Source organism: Synchiropus splendidus, chromosome 10 (genome assembly GCF_027744825.2).
Source record: "Synchiropus splendidus isolate RoL2022-P1 chromosome 10, RoL_Sspl_1.0, whole genome shotgun sequence".
Classification (NCBI taxonomy): domain Eukaryota; kingdom Metazoa; phylum Chordata; class Actinopteri; order Syngnathiformes; family Callionymidae; genus Synchiropus; species Synchiropus splendidus.
In genome coordinates, this window is record NC_071343.1 from 1,776,900 (window position 1) to 1,800,365 (window position 23,466).

Sequence of the window (23,466 nt, forward strand, 5' to 3'; positions counted from 1 at the left end):
TGCTAGCGTCGCTCAGCTAGCAGCCCGTCTGTGTTGGCGAGGTTCTACCGCACGCGGAGAGATAGCACATTCATGGTGTTGCGGTCCTCTGAAATACCCGTCAAATCCTGCAGGGGGCGACAGACTGGTGTACGCTAGTGTCGCCCCAGTTGACCGAACGTTCTTGCTGCGGCAAATAAAACTTAAATAAAGGCTGTAAAATCATTAAATGTGGTTTGTTACAGATGATGGATTAGAGGGCGCCGGGGGGGGGAGGTTCTGGTAGATACACCACCTGCAGGCTGGACATGTGTAACTGGGTCAGGAGCTCCAGAAAGAAGCTTTGTGCTTTCAAGGGACCTTCCCCATTGTGTTGCCCTCTGGAGGGATCTGGTGGAGGGATTTCCAGCAGGTACACGGCGTAACTGTGTCATGAGTCTGTGGCTGCAGTGCTCATGAGCAGAGCGCCAAACAAACGTACGTATGGCGGCCCAGGGTTCAGGAGGAGCCGGCACAGGCTATGCTGACCTAAATAGCTTCACTTCCTGTCCCACGTGTTCGGTGGAAGGATGAAAGAGACTTTGTTCAGCACAGACAATCGCACTAAGCTCTTCGCTCAGAAAACCAAGGTGGACGACACATGAGAGCAGCTTTGTCAGCAGTCTGACGTGACAACTGTGAGTGCACGGATGCGCACGCGACGGCAGCATGCGGCGTCGCTCCGTACGACAACACTGCCCCAGGGGGCGCCCAGGTTCAAGTGTGAAAGGTGCAAGTGAGCAGCCACAGATGAGCGTGAGAGGCATCCAGTCGGGTCAGGGGGCGACGGTGAGTCGGACTCTCCTCTTCCACCTCTCCCCGCTGCGCTCAGGTGTGTCCTGTGGCCTCCTCCTACAGGCACATCTTAACTAGCTTCTCTTGATCTGCTCTACTCTGAGCATCTCACAGATGACACCTTGTGATGGCAGTAATAGGTGGTGAGTCGCTGCCTACCTAAAGCATTTTTCATATGTCTGAAGAATTGCGCTGACTCCTGGAAAAGGTGATCAAAACTCTAAAGTTGCTTGCCACATGCGAAGCCACCAGCTTGTGGTCCAAGAAGCCGAGCACTGACCGCTGCGCACAGTGGCGCCAGGAATGCCTCACATCTCGAGGAGATGTTGAACCTCAGTCACCTGCAAGCTGATTTGTTTTCATATTGTCTTTTACAAAGTTTAGTTTTCCACTTACTGCTGGTTCGTGCTGGAGCAGGAAACATGTTTAGAATCCCAATACACCGACTGAACATCACCAAAACAAAATAAAAAACATCAAAAAAAGTGAAGAGGCACTTTCACGGATGTAATGGAGGCTCGTCCACCTCTTCTCAGAAGGAGGCTGAAGCGCATGTGCCGGGTGGGTCTGGGCCTCCTTCTGGATCTGCTCTGCTGTAGACGCCCCTGGTGATGACCACCCTGTGGAGAGGGTGGTCTTCTCCTGCACGCTGTGATGCCGGGGCTGAGGTTGAAGAGGCGCCTCACCAGGAAGTGTCGGCTCTGCTTCTTCTGAAGTCCTCGGTCTTTGATGGATCACACTGAAGCACAGGATATTGTCCCTCCACCGGCGTTCAGAATCATCACTGCTGATTCATCCCACGTCTGCGTCGTGCTCCTCAAACTTCATGGTGTTACAGCTCGAGGTCTCTGGATGGGACTCAGCACCTGGTCCTGAAGAGAGTCAGTGCTGAGCTTCTCAGACCTGAGATCTTTCTCCACGATTACACAGGGTCCTCACGACTCAGCACTGATCCGTCTGAGAACCACAGCTCGGTTTTTGGACTGGGATTCATCGCCTGACAAGCCGATCCATTGCTCTTGGAAGGTGTGGGAGAGGACCTCCAAGGGGCCACCAAAGGGGCCACACCCCCACTACATTCTCCTAAACTCCATTGTGTCGCCGGCTCATCATGATCTCCAACAAAGTTTTGAGCCTGAAAACCAGTGTTCCAGGAGCAAGTTCTCCCTCGGGGTGAAGAAGAGATGCGACTGGCGGCAGGAGGAGAGTCCAGGGAGCAGGTCAAACACGTACCACAGCTGCTATTAACAGTCTGAAGAGAAAACCTTCAGGGCGTTTTGTGGGAATCCAAATGTTTATATCTCCTTCAAACAGGCTTCTGTTAATTATGAATGTTGCTTACAGCTTCTTATTTTAGGCGGCGTGCTGAAGCGTCTTCTGCGCTGACCTATATGGAGAGGAAAGAAACGGAAGCAAAGACTTTCAGGAGTTCTTTTCTCTCCTCTCCTCTCCAACACAACAAGCTCACTCGACTTAATCGCTGGCTCTTGTGGGAACACGGCGGCGCGTTCTCTCCGCCAAGGTCAGCCGTCGCGAGCGAGGCGCGCACGTTTGTGCGTTCAAAGGAGCCGCGGTTTGAACAGCGTGAGGCTTCTGGTCGACGCGTGTCTCTTCTTCCTCCAGGCTCTTCAGGTTGTCATGAATCCGAGTCACCTTCTTCAGGACTCTCTGGAGATTCGGAGTCTCTCTCTCGCTCTCTCTGCGAGTCTGACTCAAAAAATAAAAAAGTAGATGTCAAATGAGGCAAAATCTCTGGAGGGTATTCACGGCATGGTGCGCGGTTCTATCAGCAAGTCTCAGTATTGTTAAAGTGCAGCTTCCTGACAAGCAAGTCGTGCAATTATCCCCGACACTTTTTGGCTCCTGCCGACAACACAAAGTGCAGAATTTGAGGAGAATCCTTCAGATGAGCAACAGGGCCAAGCACCAAGATGTTGTCTTTGCGGCTGCCAATAAAATGACCTCAGAGTTGTGCAGCCGACAGCAGGGCTCAGATCCTTGCTTTCATGGAGGTGATCCATCAGGGCAGAAAATTACAGCGGCTGGTGACAGATTGATGAGTAACGCTGACAGCACCTGTGTCTATAAAAGCCAGCTCCCTCTCTCTGCAGCGCTACAGCCGCTGCACGCCGCCGCCTTCCACAGTGAGCGCCGACATCTGAAGGTGAGCCGGAATAATTCATGCCATTTGTTTGATCAGCACGCTGGGTTCCTCCCGCGCCCGACCTGCTTATCGTTTTCCCCTCCAGAAACAAGACGCCCATGATGTGGACCCAGGTTCTGCTTCTGTGCTCGGGGATCCTGCTGGTGGGCGGAGAGGCCGGCGCTCAGCATTCAGCCCCGGCCTCTGGGATCCAGGGCCCCGCGCTCCCCATCCTGGCAAAGCACAAACCCAACAGCTCGATTCCTCCGCCCCCCCCGATGTGCTCCCAGCCGGCCGGGATCCGAGCCGCCTTCAAATACGTCAACACCTTTGTTTCAGTGGTGGTGTTCGGAGTGGGGATGGTGGGGAACTCGGTCCTGCTGCGGATCATCTACGCCAACAAGAGCATGAGAAGTGGGCCCAACATCCTCATCGCCAGCCTGGCCTGCGGGGACCTGATCCACATCGTGATAGACCTGCCCATCAACACGTACCGGGTGAGAGCAGCGCCGCGGCCGGGCGGCATGTTGAGCTCCAGCCTGACGGCGCTGAAACCCTGTGTCCGCCGCAGCTGATGGCAGAAGACTGGCCCTTCGGCCTGGTGCTGTGCAAACTGGTGCCCTTCGTCCAGAAGACCTCGGTGGGGATCACTGTGCTGAGCCTGTGCGCTCTGAGTGTGGACAGGTACGACTGGCACCTCAGTACTCACGACTCATACTGCTGCCTCTACTACACAAGTACTAGACGACTACTGCTGCCACCACTCTTCATGACGTTGCTGTCAACTTTGCAACCGCTACTTCTAAAACTACAACTACGACTACTGCTTGTACCGTGACTATGGCTATGATCATTCTTTGCAAATACTACTACTACAATATTACTTGCACATGCACCGTAGGCTAAATGCACACGTACTCCTAGCTCCAGTACTTTTGTTACAACTGGTACTACTCATAAAACAAACAAAGAAAAACAATTATCATAACAATCGTTTGACAACTTATCACCAGTACTACTTCTGCAGGTGTAACTATGACTATAGCTTCAGCATATGGTACAATGACGTACCTGTATTTCTACCCCCACCACAGCTGTGATGAGTGCCATCAGTAATGCTACTACTACTGCTTTGGCTCATGACACTGATACTACAGCTACTATTGTTCCTGTGATTACTATTACTACTTCTACATTATTACTTTTCTCAGTAATGCAACTAAAACATCTACTACTTTTTCACATACTGTGTGTACGACAGACGATACTGCAAACAGCCACTACTACTAATAACTACAAAATACTACAAATACAGGTCCAACTACTATGACTGAAATTCCTACTGCAATACTATCTACCTTACTACCAATACTACAAATAAGGTACGCTACTTTGGTAACTGAAACTAGTACTTCAGGTACTACAAATACTCAAATCAATACCACAGCTAGTACTTGTGAACTAACAATTGAGATAGTATTGTATTTACCACTCAATACTTACAAACCGACAAAACAATCCTGACTTCTTAATGTACTGCTACTGCAACCTCCACTTCTATCAGCGCTTCAATGACTGGCAGTGCTTCTAACATAATGAAATGTGCTCTTGCTCTGGTAGTACTTGTACTTTGGCGTGCATGAATAGCTATAAAGACAAGCCATTACAACGCTGTTTATTTCGGGGCTCAGTGTCTGGTGCTTTCAGGGCTCGGCTGAATTAGCTGAGCACAGGTGGGTTTGAAGGCGAGGCGTTGAGCGGTTTCATCTGGAGCTGGCTGTGTGGTGCGGCAGCCTGCAGATGTTCTCAGCGTGGTAACGTCCTCCCGTTGATCCCCCAGGTACCGTGCCATCGTGTCTTGGAGACGAGTCAAAGGCATGGGCGTCTCCGCGTGGACGGCGCTCGAGATCGCTCTCATTTGGGGGATCTCCATCCTGCTGGCGGCGCCTGAAATTGTCGGCTTTGATTTGGTCAGTCTGAAGTACAAAGACCAGGACTTGAGGATCTGCCTCCTGCACCCGAATCAGCGCTCAGGTTTCATGCAGGTGGGTCACAAAGGCCCCATAACAACGGCCCTTGAGTGCGAAGCCCCGTGCAGTGAAGGGACTGACGCGGCGCTTCCCTCACCTCTCACCACCAGCTTTACAAGTCTGTGAAGGACTGGTGGCTCTTTGGCTTCTACTTCTGCATGCCGCTGGCGTGGACCGCAGTCTTCTACACTCTGATGACCAGGGAAATGCTGAGGAGCGGCGAGAGCACTCTGAGCGAGCGCACCAAGCAGGTCGGTCACTCCTCCGTCATCGTCCTCAATTATTCACTCATTCACTCTCAGAGGAAGGAAGTGGCCAAAACCGTCTTCTGCCTGGTGCTGGTCTTCGCCATCTGCTGGTTCCCCCTCTACCTCAGCCGCATCCTCAAGTCCACCATCTACGACCAGGAGGACCGCAATCGCTGCCACCTCTTGAGGTGAAACCCTTTTCCCTCTCCTCCTTCGTTCCTCTCTTCTCCCGCCCACGTGCTGAACTGCTCTTTGTCCGCCAGCATCTTCCTGCTGCTGGACTACTTTGGCATCAACATGGCCTCCCTCAACTCCTGCATCAACCCCATCGCCTTGTACGTGGTCAGCAACAGATTTAAGGGCTGTTTCAAGGTAAGGCCGGCCGCCGCCGCCGCACCCTCATTGTTTTCCTCTCCGCGCTGCGCGGCGCATTTCAATTCCAGCCGACATCTGGTGGGGGTCAGAAACTCTGTGATCCCTGTCGAGTGAGTGTATCATGTGTCATCGTGGACAAATGGAGTCATGTCTGTAAAATGGGCTGCAGAGAGCGAAGACCCAAGGGTGTAATAAGTGCAAATGGTCGGGAAAAACATCCAGGGAGAGATGGAGAGCGCGGGAGGGAAACGCTTGGCATGGGACCAGACACTGCGTCTTATGAGACGGGGCCCTTCAAGGCAGGCGGAAAATACTTATTTTCTGAGCCCTTATTGAATTGCCGGCACAAGAGGAGCACGGTCTTCGATGGGGTCTTTCCTGGGACGGGTGAAATGTCATTTCATTCGGCAGAGTTGAGGGACCATTAGCGCTAATGGGTGGAGTGGAGACGCCACGCCTCATTGCTCGCCTGCGTCACCAATATACGGCGGCGAGTGTGGGGGCCAAACAACTGCTGGACGCTGCGAGGGGGGCTGAGGCTGCCGGACGACACCGGGTCAGATGGGCCGTGGACTCTACTACAGGATTCTACTGCTCTCATTACTGCTGCCACCACCACCACCACCACGATGGCTGCTACTGTAACTGCAACTTCTGCTGCTACCTTTTGCTTTTGCTTCGACTACTTCGACTACTTATGCTACTACAATTGCTACTACTACTTTTGCTGCTATTACAACTATGGGTCGTACTACTACCACTAAAACCTCTACCTCTACTACAACTATCTCTTTGACTAATATTAACTAATTGACTAATATTATATTATATTACATTATATTACATTACATTACATTACATTACATTATATTATATTATATTATATTATTAGCACCACAATGGGGAAATTCAATGTCACATCAGCCAATGACAACAAAGACACTGACTCAAACCAAAGACATTAAAGATACAAAACAAACATCAAAGATGTCTACAAAACAGTGAAGTGCCGAGCTGTTAGACAACACAAGAAAAATATATAAATACCTATAATATATATTCAAATATCGTGACAAAATAAAAAATAAATAAAACATATGTAGTTACAAGTACATAGATAATACACAATAAATTATATAAATAAACATATATATGTAGATGGATAATGAATATCTATCGATTTATACATTTCGTTTATTACAAAGTGAGGTTATTAGTACAATGCCTGCTGCACACGCTACAAGTCCAACTCCTAGTGCAATCACTCCGTAGAGTTTTGGCTACTTCAGGTGCTGCCGCTACTCTTGCATCACCAGTGGTACCACTAATACTGTGACTGCAAGTACCCGCAACAGAACTGTGCAAGCCTTACTACTAACGCAAGTATTGCCGTCCCGAATGACGACTGTTACTTCAGTCACTTAATAAAGTTCTACTCCTGATACTCCTCCTCCTCCTGTTGTACGTCCCATGATGCACTGCAACGGTGGACGCTCCTGTAAGAATGAGTGAGTGATCAATCAAAAGACACGGCGGAGGAGACAGTGATGGATGAGGAGAAAATGGCGATAGGTTTCGTCCTCCACCACAGTCAAGTGTTTTCAGTTCTCACGCTCCAGATGTGCCTGCGTTCACTCGTCTCCACCGTTTGCAGGCGTCTCTGTGCGGTCGCTGTCCTGCGGCTGCAGACAAAGTCGCCGCGGCCTCCAAGCGTGTGCCGCAGGAACACCCCTCCGAGCCCAGCAGCAAAGTCCCGCAGCCGGCGGGGCAGAGCTGGCCGTGCTGACCTGGCCGGCCACCTTCTCATCTCTCGATCAATACTTCATTGAACTGCCCTCAGACGTGAGTGAACATCTGCGCTGGCTGCTCCAAGCCCAGCCGCTGTCATCAGAGTGTTTGTTGGCTTCCTCTCTGTCGCCTCGCCCTGACTCCGCGGGTCCTTCCTCATTAAAAGAAAATCTGATTTCATCATTATGTTCATCCAAGACTGGTACTTACTTGAGTCTCCAGCTTCCAACTGTGGTCTGCGGTCAACTCTGGCTCTGCCCCATTTTTGCCCTTAAACCTTCCACTTGGTTTGAAGTGCCCTCAACTGTAAAGGTGGGGAATCTTTCCCTGTCAACACGGGACGCCACTCTATGCAAATTAGCGTCGCGAACGTAGCACGCTAGCTCATGCTAGCTCACGTAAACTGCTATTTTCATTCATTAAACGTGTCGGTTCCAGCCATGACGTTGGCTCTAGTTTGGACTTTCGACTAAGAAATGAGCAGAAAACAACGCGGGGAACAGATGACGTTTTTGTTTGAATATTCTGAGGTGATGTTCACCTCAGTAGCTGGTGACTGAAGCCTAATAGTCTAATATCGAGGTGCCCACCTGCCTATATGGTCTGGTATTAAGGTCTGACTCGCCCACACAAGCAGAGAAACAAGCCGCTTGTAAAGCTGTTGTGCTCCGTCAGATCAGGAAAAGAACTTGAAATGAACGACTGCTGTTTGCTGTGATGCCCTCGCACACAACCCACCGCTCACTCTGACAACTGTAGGTAAACAATTAAGGAAGAAAACTCAAATATGACAGAGAAACAGAAAATGCCTTTCGCCTGTTTTCCGTCGCCCACAAAAGGCAATATTTTTCTGCTGTTAATTAAAACAGAAACGCTCGACACGAGTGCGCTGTCGGCCCATTATCACCTGGAACAAAGCCTGGAACTGGAGAAGCTCAGATGAAGGAAGTGAAGTCACGGTCTGCTCCATCATCTGACGTGTGAACGGATGGATACGGAGGGAGCTGAGCGGCGCGGGATCACTTGTACTCATGTGTTTTCCTGTCACTTTCCCCGTTCGCTACCGAGCGATGGTCATGTGATCCTCGTTGAAAATGAGACCCAATGTCATTTCTGCGTTTTCGTCCACATTTCAGTGCCGGTTGAGAACTTTGCCGCTTGTCCCGCCCACATCATTTCATCCCATTTCTATTCATGAAGTGCTTGTAGTACTACGTTGTAATCTTTGTAAACACAGCAGACTTCTTTGTTTTGTTTACTTTACGTCACTGATTTTAGTACCGCAAAACAGGAAGTAAACATCTGCACGGATTGGCCTCCTCAGCTTTTCTCGCCATACGAGCGAATGTGTGGCGAAAAAAAAGTCTTATTTTCTGGTTCAAAAAAACAAAAGTAAGGCATGCCAGTCTTCTCTGAGCAAAGCCTCATGTTTGTGCGACAAATGGCTCATTGTTTCCGCGGGCACATGTTTGAGCACGTGCATTCCTGATCGACTCCGGAGTCAAAACACACATGTACGGACAGAAAGTGTAATTACGGTGACGTGCCTCCGCGGCAGGACAATACCTGGCGAACAACACGCGGCGCTGTCTCTCAGAATGCCGTCACATGTCAAACATCTGCTTTGGCGTGAGCAACCTGGAGTCAGACTCCTGCCCTGGGGGCTTGACTCATTCCCAGCCATTACATCAGATTTTCCAGAGTGTCTATCCTGTATCATGCATCACGCTTCTCAAATCCGCCTTTTGGGCCTGACGCTAACCTGGCAGCCATCAGCAGTAATCTTGTCACGGCTCCCCACGTATATTTAGACGCTTCTGGGAAGCCGTCGCTGCGGGATTTTAGGTAAATGTGCCATTATTACGGCGGCGTGTGGGGGTTCACGGGTGTCGTGATCACAGATGGAGAGCGCGTGCTCCCGTCGCACGTGAAGACTTCGCCGTGTTTCAGCTGGGAAATGTATCAAACGCCGCCGCCAGTCGATTCTTTCTGACTGGAAGACTGATTGATGGTGGCCTATTTTTAATGCATTGTTAAATGTGTAATGCATGGAGACACTTTATAAAAGACCTGAGAGTGAGGAAGCGGGAAAATGAAGATGACAGAATGAGGTCAGGAGGAGCGAGGGATGGGGGTGGGGGGTGAGATGAGCACCTGATAGGTCCTCCTGTCACAGGACAAGCACAAATAGAAGGCTGCTCCTCCACTTCATACCGTGTCAGTCGGCAAAACTGTCTCGCCGCCGAGCGCCGGGGTTCCCATTAAAACTTCATCCCCACCCGCTAAACAGCCCGATTCTCCACCGCTCAGGAAATTTTGGTCGGCGCCTGTCGCTGCTTGTGATGTTTCGCTGATTGTGAGGTTGTGCAGCGGCAAAATGGAAGTGCTGATGCTGTGTTTGAGGCGCGTCATTTAGTGCACGTTTCACATCTAAATATTGACTCAAAACATCCAGAGATGGAGGGGGCAGGAGGTTTGGTTTTCCTGGAAGAGAGGGGAAAGTGACTGAGGCTGGGTGACTGTGACGCTAGCCTGCAGCTAGCTAGATTCAGCTAACCCTGGTGAAGAGCAGACTCTTCGTTTAACTCACGCTGAAAACACGACTTGGAGGTAAGGATGTCTATAATACCTTAACAAACACTGTATCCGGGCATGATGCTAAAGTGCCGCGGTATTGATACGGAGGCGCCGGAGCCCACTGCAGCACACACCGCCACAGTGGACGCTAACATGTTAGTTAAAGTTCCTTTGTTCCTTCCTTTGTTGAACAGATAAATGATGTTAGTAGCTGCATCAGTGTGACATTATTAGCTGTGGCTAACGCGCTAGCTGCATTTAGCTTGCTGCTCAATGAATGTTGGTTGTTTTATTATTAGCCGTTAGTTGCGGCTAACAACTGGCAGATAAGCTACAGGCAACTGAGTGTTATTAGAAAAAGCATGAAAATATTCTCCTGAAGCTTTGAAAACAAAGCTGTGAGGGTTAAGTGCCTCAGATTCGGTTTATTTATTTAGCATTTATTAGGACTAGGAGATAAAACATCATTCTCATGTGTTTAATTGATTTGTTTTCTCAGTATTTTTAATTACATCATTATTATTATGTATTTATTCATCTGATCTGTGTTTCTGTTTTTCCATTTTAATGCCTGTTTAAATACTTGTCTGTTGTGGTCTCAAGTACCAAGTGTATTCTTGGGTATCGAGGTAGCGATTTTAGAGCGGTGTGGACCAGAGTTGGGGGCGGGGCCAAGAAGGGCCGCGCGAGCATGTGCACTTCAGTTAAAAGTCTGGTGATGGCTGTTCAGCCGAGCCATGATTATAGTCTTCAAGTCTCCTTCCTCACGGCTCCGTCAGACGCGGCGACAACAGAAGGCATTGTCTTCTCTGGTGAGTGCTGTTAATGACAGCAGCGACACAGTCATTACACTGTACTGCATTTGTACATTTCATCTGCAGTGACTGACAGGTCAGATTTGTGTCTGTTGTCTAATTCTCCGCCCGCACGTCGGTTATGAGGGAGGCTCACTGCTGAGCTCACTGATGTTCCCATCTCCACAGCGGCAGCGGAGAGGCACTTGTTCCTGGTGTTTCCGTGGTGAAGCTGCGTTGCTCTGATGAACTCTGTTCAAGCGCGAGCTCCACTCACAACTTTGACCCTTCAGTTGGACCCCCCTCAGTTTCGGCTGTGGCCTCCCATGATGACCTCATGGCTTTGGGTCAGCGCTGCTGGAGCAGAGGTGGAGGACCTCACAAGGAAGCTGAGGGTGTCACTCCTCATTCCTAGCGTCCTTTGATGATGGCTCCTCAGGTTTTAGTAGTGCACCACACAGCCATCTTGGAACTGATCTCTCAGCTTCGCAGTCTCTGCCTTCATTTCCAGAAGCTTCTTTGCTTCTTCCTGTCCTCATAAACCTTCTGTGAATAATGGTGGTCGAACGTTATCGTGGTCTGAATGTTTACCGTGAAGTTTCTGGCCCACCATGCGGCCTTGAGAACCTTGGACTGCATCACTTCCTGCTGGAATTTCACCAAGACTGGGCGTGACCTGGCGCTCATGCCGCGCAGCCATCCGATCCTCTGAGCCGAGTCCATCACAAAATCCTCTTTGTATCCGTCCTTCTCCCAGATGAGCTCCTCTGTGAGGAGCCAGCTTCCATGTCTTCTGGCACTGATGTCCTTAGCCACGCCCTCCTCATACCCGGCCGTAGAGATCTTTGAGGCTGCCCTCTTTACCCCCTTATTCTCTGCTTGTTTTCGCATTTCTTCCTTCATTGCTGACTGAATCTGATGGAATTTTCTTGAAACATTGCGAATGATTTTCACCAGAGTTTCCGTTTTTGCCGTCATGGCTGACTCCCCTGCCGATCACTGAGTGGCGTCTTCTCTCAGATTCATTTCCGCTTCTGTTTTCGGCACAATTACGATGATCAGCCGTCCAACAGCTGTTCTCGGTAACGTCATGTTTCCACAAGGCTCGGGCTTCTGCGGCTCTATTGTCAGGTGACTTTGATGCTTTGAACAGGGATATCTGGGTGCAGGGAGGGTTGTAGTAGTAGTAGCAGTACTGCGATCTCTACTCCGTCCTTCGATTGATTCACACTATATTTATGCTGACATTTTGAAAAGAACTTTGACTTTGAACGAGCGTTTGTTGAACCAGTTGGTGGGTTCAAATTCATTCATTCATTCTCATCCATTTCCTAGCGAGAGAAGAACAACCACTCATGCTAGCTATTGCGACGACTGGAGACACAGCTTCAAGGTGTTGCACGGTGGGAGGAAACCAGAGTGCACAGGGAGCGTGCTCTCAGCTGATGCTCTGTTGGTTGGTCGGTCGTCGTCCATGTTGTACTGTTGAGCGGAAACTGTTTTCAGCATGAAAGTTGGTTGGTTTTGAGTTCCGGCGTTTCGTTGCGGCCGACGTGACCTTGTCTGACCTTGGCGAGCGCGCGGCGCAGCGCTTCTGTCAGATGCTAATTTGTCTCGCGCGCCGTCAAGCTCCTCAGCCTGGCTTGTGAATGCCAACGCAGGGGAGCAGCAACAACTGTCGGAGCGACGGCTCACGACAAGATGACATTGAGGACGTCCCAGCGCCGTGGTGACGTCAGCGGCGTGAGCTCCCCGCGGTGGCGGCCAGACTCCCCAGACTGCGGGTTTAATTAAAGCTTGTGAAATGAATTCATCAGTGGCGTGGCAGGTAGAAGGACTCCCGTAACCATGACACCGGCGCCGACAGTGATTCACTGTATCGCGGCTCCGTTCGCGGGAAAACTGGGGGACTAAAGGAGGAAGGCGCCTGGCGCCGGGAAAAAGTCATGCAAATGAGCAAAATAACAAGTCGCCCAGAATCAAAGTGTAAACCTGTGTTTGATCCCTTCTATCAATTAATTAAAATGTTGCGTTCTGTATAATAATGCGGTGCAAATGAGATGGAAATGAGATAAAATATTCATGGAGTTATCTGGGGAATCTGCCCGCAGGGCTCTTTAGTCTCCAGTCTGCCGCCAAACGCCGTCCATATGGCAATTATGTACAGTGGTGTTGCAGCAGGATTGGTCTGATGCCCAGTGGCAGCCCGGACCCTGCCGGTGACAAACTGCTGCCGGGATCTGATGTGAGCTGAGGGAGATAATGAGGCTGTTGGAAGCCTTAAGTGCGGCGCCGGCCCCCGGGGCGCCGCATCCCAGCGCTCAGGCTTCCTCATTGTTGTGCAGGCAGCCCAGGATTAAAAACACATCCACTTTTTTTTCCCTGTCATAAACTTCGTCGCCGCTTCTTTGGACAACTTTCCCTCTCACGGCGCCTGGCGGTGGAGCGGCTCTACAGTCGCGCTCAAGTCCGTTCTGCTGCCGGGGGACGTCGCTGTCCCCGCCTGATCTGGTCGGCCGGAAAGTCCCCAGCTGGAACCGGAAGTTGAGCGTGTTTTACCAACTGCGTACGTGGTTAAATCGCGTAAAGGTTTTTTTTTTATTATATACTTATTATAATGTTTTTTTTACTTATAGTCTAGATTTAGAAATTGCATGTTTTTATCTGATATATATTGAATCAATCCACATTTCCAGCTCCTCTAAAACATTTGACCTGCTCAATGTACTGCTTCTGATACATGATCATTACTGTGTGGGAAACGTTCACACAGAATCAACAGGAGCAGGAGTGAGCACCCCTTTGGCCCAGAACCAGGTCTGTGTCTACTGTGGTGCTTGAGTCTGTTTATGTTGTTGGGTTTAAATAAACAGGTGGAAATAAATCCATGTGATGTAATAAATCACTTCATACCAAATGAGTGCACATTCACAGAACCACCTGTAGTTTGACACTTGCGCTGCATCAGTCTTTATGTCATTAAATGTATAGTTTCATACATCTGGAGGTGAAGAGATTGACTGACATGAAAGTACATGTGGTTACATGGAAATAAAAAATGGAGACTATTCTGAAATTCACACGAGGAGCTGCATAAGGAGATATGAAAATGTATTAAAGAATTTATTTAAATTTGTAAAATATTTTACATTCTGAGTGAGTGAATAGAACACACGCAGGTTTGTCACACCATCTTTGTGGGGACCTCTCCATCACCCCAGCCTCTCCCCCAAAACTCAGGGCTCACCAGGGCTCTGAACCAAACTGGAACCCAGCTCGACTCACCCAGTTATTTTAGAGTCTCCATCCTCAGTTTGAGGCTGAACCTTATGGGGACCAGCCAAAATGGTCCCCACAAGGAGGTGTTTCCCCGACAACTGGAGCTTAAACACACACATACAAGACTCCACCTGCTTCACCTGACTCCAAGCCAAGCAGAGTTTGTTTGCAGGGACAGTGTGAGTCGTGTGTTTTCTCTCTGAATATTCCTTCTTTCATTCAGAACTGTCCAGAGAGTGAGAGGACCCGGGGTCATGAAGGTCAGCGGTGACGACCAGGAAGCGTGGCTCTCATCTCGGTCCGTGCTCCGAGGGACTCTCCTCACTCCGAGCGTGATCCAATCATTCCATCACAAGAAAAGGACTCGGTGAAAAGGTTGACAGGCTGAAACCAGTCAGTGGGCCCCTGGGCCAGGAACCACTGGAGACATTGCTTATTTAAAACACCTCCACCTTCTGCTCTCAGTCCACTGAAGCGCCTCCCTGCTGCAGAGTGCAGCTCGATGAACTAACAACGTGGGGGTGGAAGACACCAGCCACTTGTTTCTGGAGTGAAACTACTCCGGGTACCTCCTCCCCTCCTGGGCGAGGGACTTTGGTTTGATTCCTTCTTCAGGCTGACTTCATTATTTCAGTTTTATTCAAAGATTTGCATTTATTTTCCTGTATTGAGGCAATTTGTTTTTATTTAAAAAAAAACAAATAATAATAAAAAAAAGTTTAGTTTGCTCCCCTTTTTAAATTTACATTTTTTTTTCCAAAAAAAATGTCCATTTCCCCTTGCGTTGTCTGATTTAAAACCAATTTTTGAAGTGGGTGTCAAAGGGATTTGTCGTGGTGGGGTGAGGGTGGAGAACAAGTCACCTGCTGCTGCACCAGTGCCAGTGACTCCCACTGCTTCACACCATCACTGACTTCTCTGAGCCTCCATCATCCCATCTCCACAGATGCAGTGCTATTTGTGGCACGGTTTATTCCTCACCTTGAATTCATATATTTGATGGGAGAAGCAGGTTATTGCCCTCCCACATCACAGCAAACATCCACTCTTCCATTCCTCTTCCAATGCATCATGATCTTCCTCTGTGTCCCCAGTCGGCCGGCGTTGGCATCATGAGAAGTTCCAGTTTCCCTGGTAGAAATGAATCGGTCACGAGGAAGACTGAATCCAGCATCGATATTCCATAATAAGTTCAGTGGAATTTGGCCACAAAAGTGCTTGGAATAAAAGCACTGGAAGAGGAGGACTGAGGCAGGGAAGGCAGCACTTGTGTCCAGGGCTGTGGAGGCTGAGCGACGCCCTCAACAGTTGGTCACTGTCTTTTCACCCCATGTGGCCTTGTCTGTTTGTTTTTGATTCATTGAAACAGCTGTGTTTATTACTCCATATTGTTGGATGATAATAGCCAATTATTTACAGATAAAAAAATAAAATAAAATGCTTTTATTGTTCGGCAACTGACCTCTATTTTGGGAGGAAATCAGAGTTCCCTCCTTAGACAGCCAAACATATTTGTGTCTAACTTGGCTTCCTTTTAAAACAACAGGTGTGAACCTCAAAACCTCTGAGTGCAAAAAAAAAATATATATATATATATATATATATATATAATAAAAATATGAAAATCTATACAAAAAACAAAACATGAAATCAAAATGTATTTATTTATTTATTTATTTATTCATCGCTATATTTGCTGTTGAGGACATTTATTTTCCCCGATTCCAATGTACCTTTTGCTGGATTACAAAATTTTTATTGGATTTTTTTCTTTCTTTCGTTCGTTCTTTCTTTCTTTAAGAGCCACATGTTTTTTTGTGTTGTGTTTTCTGGTTTCCTGCTAATATTTGATTTCAAGTTTTTCCATCAGATTCAAAACATCAAAAACATATTTCTCGAGCGTGAATTCAAAACAACTGCCATTTCATTATTTCAGTTTTAAAATATTAAAGATTTGCATTTATTTTCCTGCATTCGTTTTTATTAAAAAAAAGTTGAATTTCCTCATATTGAAAATGTATCATTTTTAATATTTTTTCCAAATAAATTGTCCATTTCCCCTTTTGTTGTCTGATTGAGAACACATCTTTGAAGTGGGTGTCAAACGGCTTTGTTATGGAAGTAAACCATAGTGGCCCCTGGTGACACACAGGATGTGGCCCCTCTGATCTGCCCCTGACTCCCAGTCTCCAGTTCACCCTGGTTCCTGAGGAAGGCCCTGCGCGCGCGAGCCAGCGAGCTGGACCGGCACCCTCTTGCTAACCTGCGCCTTCATGGCGCCGCCGCTCCCCCAGTTTACAGAGTCTCTCTGAGAGAAAGCAGCCAGCGAGTCGCCACGGCCGCCTCCAATTTAGAGCTCCGCCACACTACAGGTGTTCTCCTGGGGGGAAAGCAGGCGAGCGTGCAGCTAAGTGCGGTCCTGCAGCGAGTAATTGAGTCGCCCTGGAGAATTGCAGCAGCGTTTCATTACGTTGAGAGTGTGACTCACTGTCCGCCGCCCAGATTTACAGCTTCAACTTAGTGAATTAAACAAGAGTGACACAATAGCGGCCGTCCTTCGGCCCCCGCATACTAACACGGTGGAGGTGCGTCGGGACCCGGCGGACGCCAGAGATGAGAGTCCGGAGCCGGTGTCGGGCCGGGCCGCCAGCGCTCACTCAACCATGGGATTAAAAAGCATTTAAGCCTGCTAGCAAACAGCCCGCTCGGCCAGCCGTGTTATTTGTGCGCGTTCAGGAGAAAAGAAAAGACGGCCATTATGGTCCAGCGGCGGCGGGCGGCGGCGGGCGGGCGGGCTCTGCGCTCGGATCCGGCACGTGTGAGGCGGGCTTCCTGCCTGGGGAACCTAATGAGCTCACCTAAAAGGCTTTCTGTGTTCTGGTTAAGGTGCAAAATGGACTGTCACGAGTGTTTATTTCAGCCGCGTCTCAACGCTGCGATCGAGTGGGGGGGCGCCGGAGAGCGCCACTTCACACTTCCACAGGTCCACGGGTGACGGATGGCTTCATGGAGTGCTGGGCGCGAGCGCGAGCATATGTAAGCAGAGTGTACAGGAGCACAGGTGGGTCCCCTCCCCTGCGTGCTGCCGGGCTCATGGGCCGGTGCTCACAGAGCTCTGTTTGTTCCCCGGCTGAGCTCGGCTCCAGAGGGAAGGCAAACAAAAAAGGCAAAGGGAAACAGGGTTTTGGGAGGCGAGTGCCTCGGGTGAGGGAAGGTGCTGCTGTTGAGACTTTCCTCTGCAGCTCAATTGTCCTGCTGTTGTTGTCGGGAATTTAGCTTTTATGTTCACAGCTTTGTCTGGAGGCGGAGCAAAGCCAAGGGCGGCCCTCTGTGAGGGGTCCATCACAAGGTCAGGGCCTCAGTCCAAGGACATTCAGAGGTGGATGTTGTCGCCAGGAGCAGGTGGCTGACCCTGTTCCTTTGATCCACCCGCTCTTATCACCTGTGAGTCTTTCTTCCTCCCTCTCATGGATGACATCATGCCGAAGGTAAATGTGACGGCTTCGTTTCTACAGATGACTCCGTTTTTAGATCACATATTTTACATTCAGTGTTTAATAAAATATCACAGTTTTTTTTAAATATATTTATTGGTTAATATAAGTATTTTCAGTTCATTGCACAACTTGTTTTGGATTAATGCTTTTACTAACACAAATGACTGAAAACTTAATAAAAAATGTTTTTATTTGATGATTGTACTGATGTTTTACAAAATTGTTTTGAATCTGGGAGAATGAACTTCATATTAAAAAACAAAAAATATATTTTATGACTAAATCGTTTTCTTTTTTTTCTCCAGACACAAGTTTTTATTCTATGTTTATTAGGACTATGAATAAATGAATCCTTCAATTGTAAAAAGGTTTGAATGTGAAAGAAAGACTGGATCTTTATCTTTTTTTTAATTTATTTATGTTTTATTCTAATGTTTTTTTTTTTCTTTCACTGCACAAACAAGTTGTGAGGCTTTTCTCCACTTTCTTTTTCAGGATGAAATGAATCCCAAAGCCACTCAGGATGGAGTGGAAGTCCTGGCCTCTCATCTGACGTCAGTCGCCTGCTGGTCAGTGGAACAAGCTGCTCCAGTTTGTGGATGACATCATCAAGCTCCGCCTCTCAGCCCTTCGCTCGTCTGCGTTTCTGACCGTTGTTTCGCACCGTGTTCTGGTGCGACTCCACTGGAGAATCCTCTCATGTTCTCACCTGTGTGTCCCTATTTCTCCTGGATTATTGTGACTTGTGATCACTGTCGCTCTTGCTGCCTTTGCAAATCAAGTTTGAAGAGTTGTGTTGTCAGAGTTCCCACACGCCACAGCTGTTAAATGAGTAAGTAAACCCTCAAGTATTCGATGAATCTCATAAGTACGATACCTGTCAAGCAGGTCATTAGCCGAGCGTCTGCCTGTTCTACTTCCTGGTCCGGACTCATTCAAAAATGGAGAGACGTTTGTTCATTGACGCACGTTTTTCGCTATATCGTCCATGCTGCACAACTGTTTACTGAGACCCTGATTTTGTGCAGCCAATCACGATGCACTTGGCCTCAAACAGGAAGTAGAAGAGCTGATTGTCAAACATTGTCTTGGTGCTATCAACGTTTCATGCGTGGATCCAAGTGCCATCAAGTTTGTTTGGAAAAATCCCAACGCGACGTTTGCGACCGACAGCCGAAGTGCAACTCCAATGTTTCACTGAAGTACAAGTTCGGTTTAGATGCTAACTGAGGGTCACACGACCTCCTTAGCGGAGGTGCTATCACCGTTAGCATGGCTGTTCTCCAGAGTCACGTTCATAAGCTCTTCCACTTAGCGGCATCAGTTACGGAGCCCCTCCTTCGACTCACCTCACTCCGACACTCCAGTCCTTGCTAGCCGGGGCACTGGCGCCACAGCGAGACCCCGGCTGCGCTGGCTAACCCGAGCGCCGACCAGCTGCCCAGGAGCCGCAACTCTGCAGTCCAAGTGCAACTCCATTATGGAAGGGGCTTTCCAGCGGCGGCCGTGAGACGCAGCGGGATGATTCCGTTTAATGACCGTGGCAGTGACAGCGCGGTGATGAAAATTGGACTCCCCCTGCAAATGTACATCACTTGAGGGGACTTTGGAGCGAGCGCCAGCCATCAGGAGGTCCTGGATATGTCACGCTTGTCACCTTGCTTTAAGTGCGCTGGCTGACGTGGGAGAGGGATTAATATTACATCGCCTACGGAAGCGAGCGCGGCGTCTTATCGGCGCCGCAGATGTGATAAGCACCTCCAGCCGCATGGAAGCCCAGAGAAATCTGGGCGCGGGGAGACAAGCATCTCTTTGTGCGGCTCGCACGCGCGGCTTCTGACTTTCAATGGCGCTTTATTGGCAGATGTGGCGCAGCTTCACATCTGTTGTCATCTGATGTGGCTGGATCACCCTCTGTGAAATCAACACGCCTGCTCTCCATCATTTAGCCAGCTAGCATCTGCCTGCGCAGATCGGCATCGCGCGTTCTTTGATTCCGTGTTGACGCCGCGCTCCTCGCCAGGCGCTCGCTACCCTTTTGCTAATATTATTTTTGAAGGAACTCTGGACGTTACCGTGACACTCGCTCCGCATTAGTTCACTCCGCTGCAGATGTCATTCCTCTGCCCTCCAACCCTTTCTGGAGCTGTGAATGGAAGTTGTGGCAACCGTGGCTGTCACTTCAGTTCTGTCAGACTGGCCCCCAGTGGAACATCATGTGACCCACGCACGAGCGGCGACGGCAGCAGGGTTTATTGACGTCTGCTCAGGGAGCCTCTGTACCACGTACGGCGGAACGTCCTGGATGATGAAGCGCCATAAACACTGAGTCACTTCGCTCGACAAATGGAGACGGCTCCACAGCCGGCTGGTCTCCACGCTTCAGTCTGGCCTCCTGATGCTGCTCATCTCATCTCCATTATCAAGTTGAACGTAGAGCTTTATCTCACTTCTCATGCCCAAACAGGTTGGTACAGACAGAAATAGGGTGAAAGGTTTTGATGTGTTGAAAAAGTGAAAAGGTTTTCATTGGTTAAAAAACAAAACAAGCAAGTAATTATCAATGATATTTTTTTCAGATTCAAAAGTTATTTTTTCAAATTCTTTTCCATTGGTTTATTTATTATGTTTTTTTTTTATTTATAGATTGATTTCTTATGTTTATTGACAGTTTATTTTACAGCTTCAAATAGATGTTGAAAGTTTTTAAATTTAAAATGTCTTAAAATATATCTTAATCTTTTTTTAATGTAGATTGTTCTGTAACATAATAGACTGAACTAAGTGTTTTAAAACATTCCATTTATTTATCTGTTTATGTTTTAGTTTTAAACAATTTCGGCAATTTTTTTTAAATAAAAAAACCCCACTTTTTTATTATTTTCAAATTTTATTTAGATTTTTCTTCAATTATAATTGATCTTTAAAAAATAAAATGGATTTTCCTTTTTTCAAACTGTATTTTTATTGACACATTTAGTTTTTATGATTACAAATAAAAACTACATTAGTCAAAAATTATTTGATCCATATTGTTTTTTCCTTTTGATGCTTTTCTTTACTTTTTTTAGAGGTAATTTATCAGTAATAAAAAAGAAATCCTAAATATATTGAGTGAAATCAATGAATTTTTTATATTAAAAAGATTGTGTTCATGTATCTTTAGGAGAGTCGAACATTGTTGTTTGCTCATTTCCAAACCAGAACTGTTTACCGCCCAGATTCCAAGCTTTCTCCAGCTACCAAGGTCGCGACCCTGGTCTCCTCAGGTCGAGGGGTGCATGTGCTTCGGAGAGTGCAGCGCCGCCACCATGGGTGCGAGCCACCGGCGGCAGGGCATGCGGACCCCGCAGGTCATCCTGGGTGCTGGTCCGGCCACGGCCAGTCGCCGGCGAGAGCGGCACAGCCTCAGACAGTGAGTGGTGCGGCGCTGGCACCGGGAGCAGCGGACGCCTTGATGGTCCAGCACGGTGTCAAAGGTCAGGGCGCCTGGCCTCTGGGCGCCGCTGCTGTTTTTGAGAGAGAGAGAAAAGCTGTGTGAGCCGTCCAGTGGAAGACGTTCTCTCTTGGCCACACGCTGAAGGCTTCCAATTCTATTTCCAGGAGTGTGAATTTAAATCAGCAGTGGGAGCTCACTTGGGTTCACGGGTTCTCAGCTGGGCAAATTCAACAGCTCAGGTTCATTCTCCTGGCTCTGTTGAGGATGAGCGTGGCACCTCTGGCGTGGTGTCGGCGCAGAGATGAAAATTGTTGTCAAAACAGAGGAACGTAGCGGCGCCAGTCGCTGCAGGGCTCAGTAAAGGCCCCTTGATATGGGATCAAAGACTCTGGATCAGTGATGCTGAGGGTTCTCACATGTCCTGAGGACCCACGGCTTCTCCGCGCTCCTCCATCTTGGCTCGGGGCGAGTCCCTCCTTCTTCTCTCCCCATCTGTTCCTGCAGCCACCAGGGGCCAGAGTATTGGGTCAACATCCTCAAGACGCCGCGCTCGGTGCTCACTCCCGCTCGTCTCAGATCTGGTGAATTATTCAATTAGCAGCAGTGATACGAGGCGCCGCTGCATATTTCACTACAATGGCAGAGCTCTGTCAGAGTTGCAGTGTCGGCTGCTGAGATGTGAGCATCATGTGAACGCGAAACGTGTTTCCTGCTAATAACAGGCTTCTCTACCACTCACAGGATGAATGTTTGACAGCGCAGGACGCCACCGTGGCGAGTCTCAGGCTGGAGCCAGCGGCTGGGAAGACTCCCGCAGAGCTGCAGGATTCTTTGGCTCAGTAAAGCGCTGTGGGCCAGCGGCTCCTCCGCGGCCACCCGAGTCAGGACGCACTCGTCGGACCTCAGCGGCAGGACTTGGTCGGACACGCAGCGATGGGATTATTCAGGAGGAGGAAGATGGTCCGCAGCGTGGAGGCCGAGAAGGAGGGGCGACTCCACTCTTTTGAATTCTTTCATGTTCGAGTTTTGTAATATGATTTCTGATTGAAAATCGTTTTACAAAACTAATAATTCATTTCATTGTTTTTTTGGAAAACATTTTGGATTTTCAAACTGATATATTTATGTCTTTATTTCCTCAAGTTTGTCTGTTTCACTAGTCTTTTTTCCCCTCAAAAATTTCCAGGCTAAAAAGTTAGGGGTTAGGGTCCAACCCTAACACTTATTCCAGAGTCATGTTTAGGGTTAGGGTTAGGGTTAGGGTTAGGGTTAGGGTTGACCCTTATTCCAGAGTTAGGGTTAGGGTTAGGGTTAGGGTTAGGGTTAGGGTTGACCCTTATTCCAAAATTAGGGTTAGGGTTAGGGTTAGGGTTGACCCTTATTCCAGAGTTAGGGTTAGGGTTAGGGTTAGGGTTGACCCTTATTCCAAAGTTAGGGTTAGGGTTAGGGTTAGGGTTAGGGTTAGGGTTGACCCTTATTCCAGAGTTAGGGTTAGGGTTAGGGTTAGGGTTGACCCTTATTCCAGAGTTAGGGTTAGGGTTAGGGTTAAGGGTTGACCCTTATTCCAGAGTTAAGGTTAGGGTTAGGGTTAGGGTTGACCCTTATTCCAGTGTTAGGGTTAGGGTTAGGGTTAGGGTTGACCCTTATTCCAGAGTTAGGGTTAGGGTTGACCCTTATTCCAGAGTTAGGGTTAGGGTTAGGGTTAGGGTTGACCCTTATTCCAGAGTTAAGGTTAGGGTTAGGGTTAGGGTTGACCCTTATTCCAGTGTTAGGGTTAGGGTTAGGGTTAGGGTTGACCCTTATTCCAGAGTTAGGGTTAGGGTTAGGGTTAGGGTTGACCCTTATTCCAAAGTTAGGGTTAGGGTTAGGGTTAGGGTTAGGGTTAGGGTTGACCCTTATTCGAGAGTTAGGGTTAGGGTTAGGGTTAGGGTTGACCCTTATTCCAAAGTTAGGGTTAGGGTTAGGGTTAGGGTTAGGGTTAGGGTTGACCCTTATTCCAAAGTTAGGGTTAGGGTTAGGGTTAGGGTTAGGGTTGACCCTTATTCCAAAGTTAGAGTTAGGGTTAGGGTTAGGGTTGACCCTTATTCCAGGGTTAGGGTTAGGGTTAGGGTTAGGATTGACCCTTATTCAAGAGTTAGGGTTAGGGTTAGGGTTAGGGTTAGGGTTGACCCTTATTCCAGAGTTAGGGTTAGGGTTAGGGTTAGGGTTAGGGTTGACCCTTATTCCAGTGCTAGGGTTAGGGTTAGGGTTAGGGTTAGGGTTAGGGTTGACCCTTATTCCAAAGTTAGGGTTAGGGTTAAGGTTAGGGTTGACCCTTATTCCAAAGTTAGGGTTATGGTTAGGGTTAGGGTTAGGGTTAGGGTTGACCCTTATTCCAGTGTTAGGGTTAGGGTTAGGGTTAGGGTTATGGTTAGGGTTGACCCTTATTCCAAAGTTAGGGTTAGGGTTAGGGTTAGGGTTGACCCTTATTCCAGAGTTAGGGT

General features: G+C 48.5%; 1 protein-coding gene across 1 annotated transcript; it reads left to right on the plus strand.

The window, feature by feature from the left end:
• Window positions 1-3,078: 3,078 nt before the first annotated feature.
• Window positions 3,079-7,395, plus strand: LOC128765746 (endothelin receptor type B-like). Its single transcript, XM_053876773.1, has 7 exons — window positions 3,079-3,453; window positions 3,528-3,640; window positions 4,797-5,001; window positions 5,097-5,237; window positions 5,289-5,422; window positions 5,498-5,606; window positions 7,264-7,395. Exons 1-7 carry the CDS (start codon window positions 3,079-3,081, stop codon window positions 7,393-7,395), a joined length of 1,209 nt encoding a protein of 402 aa, XP_053732748.1.
• The last annotated feature ends 16,071 nt before the right edge of the window (window positions 7,396-23,466 follow it).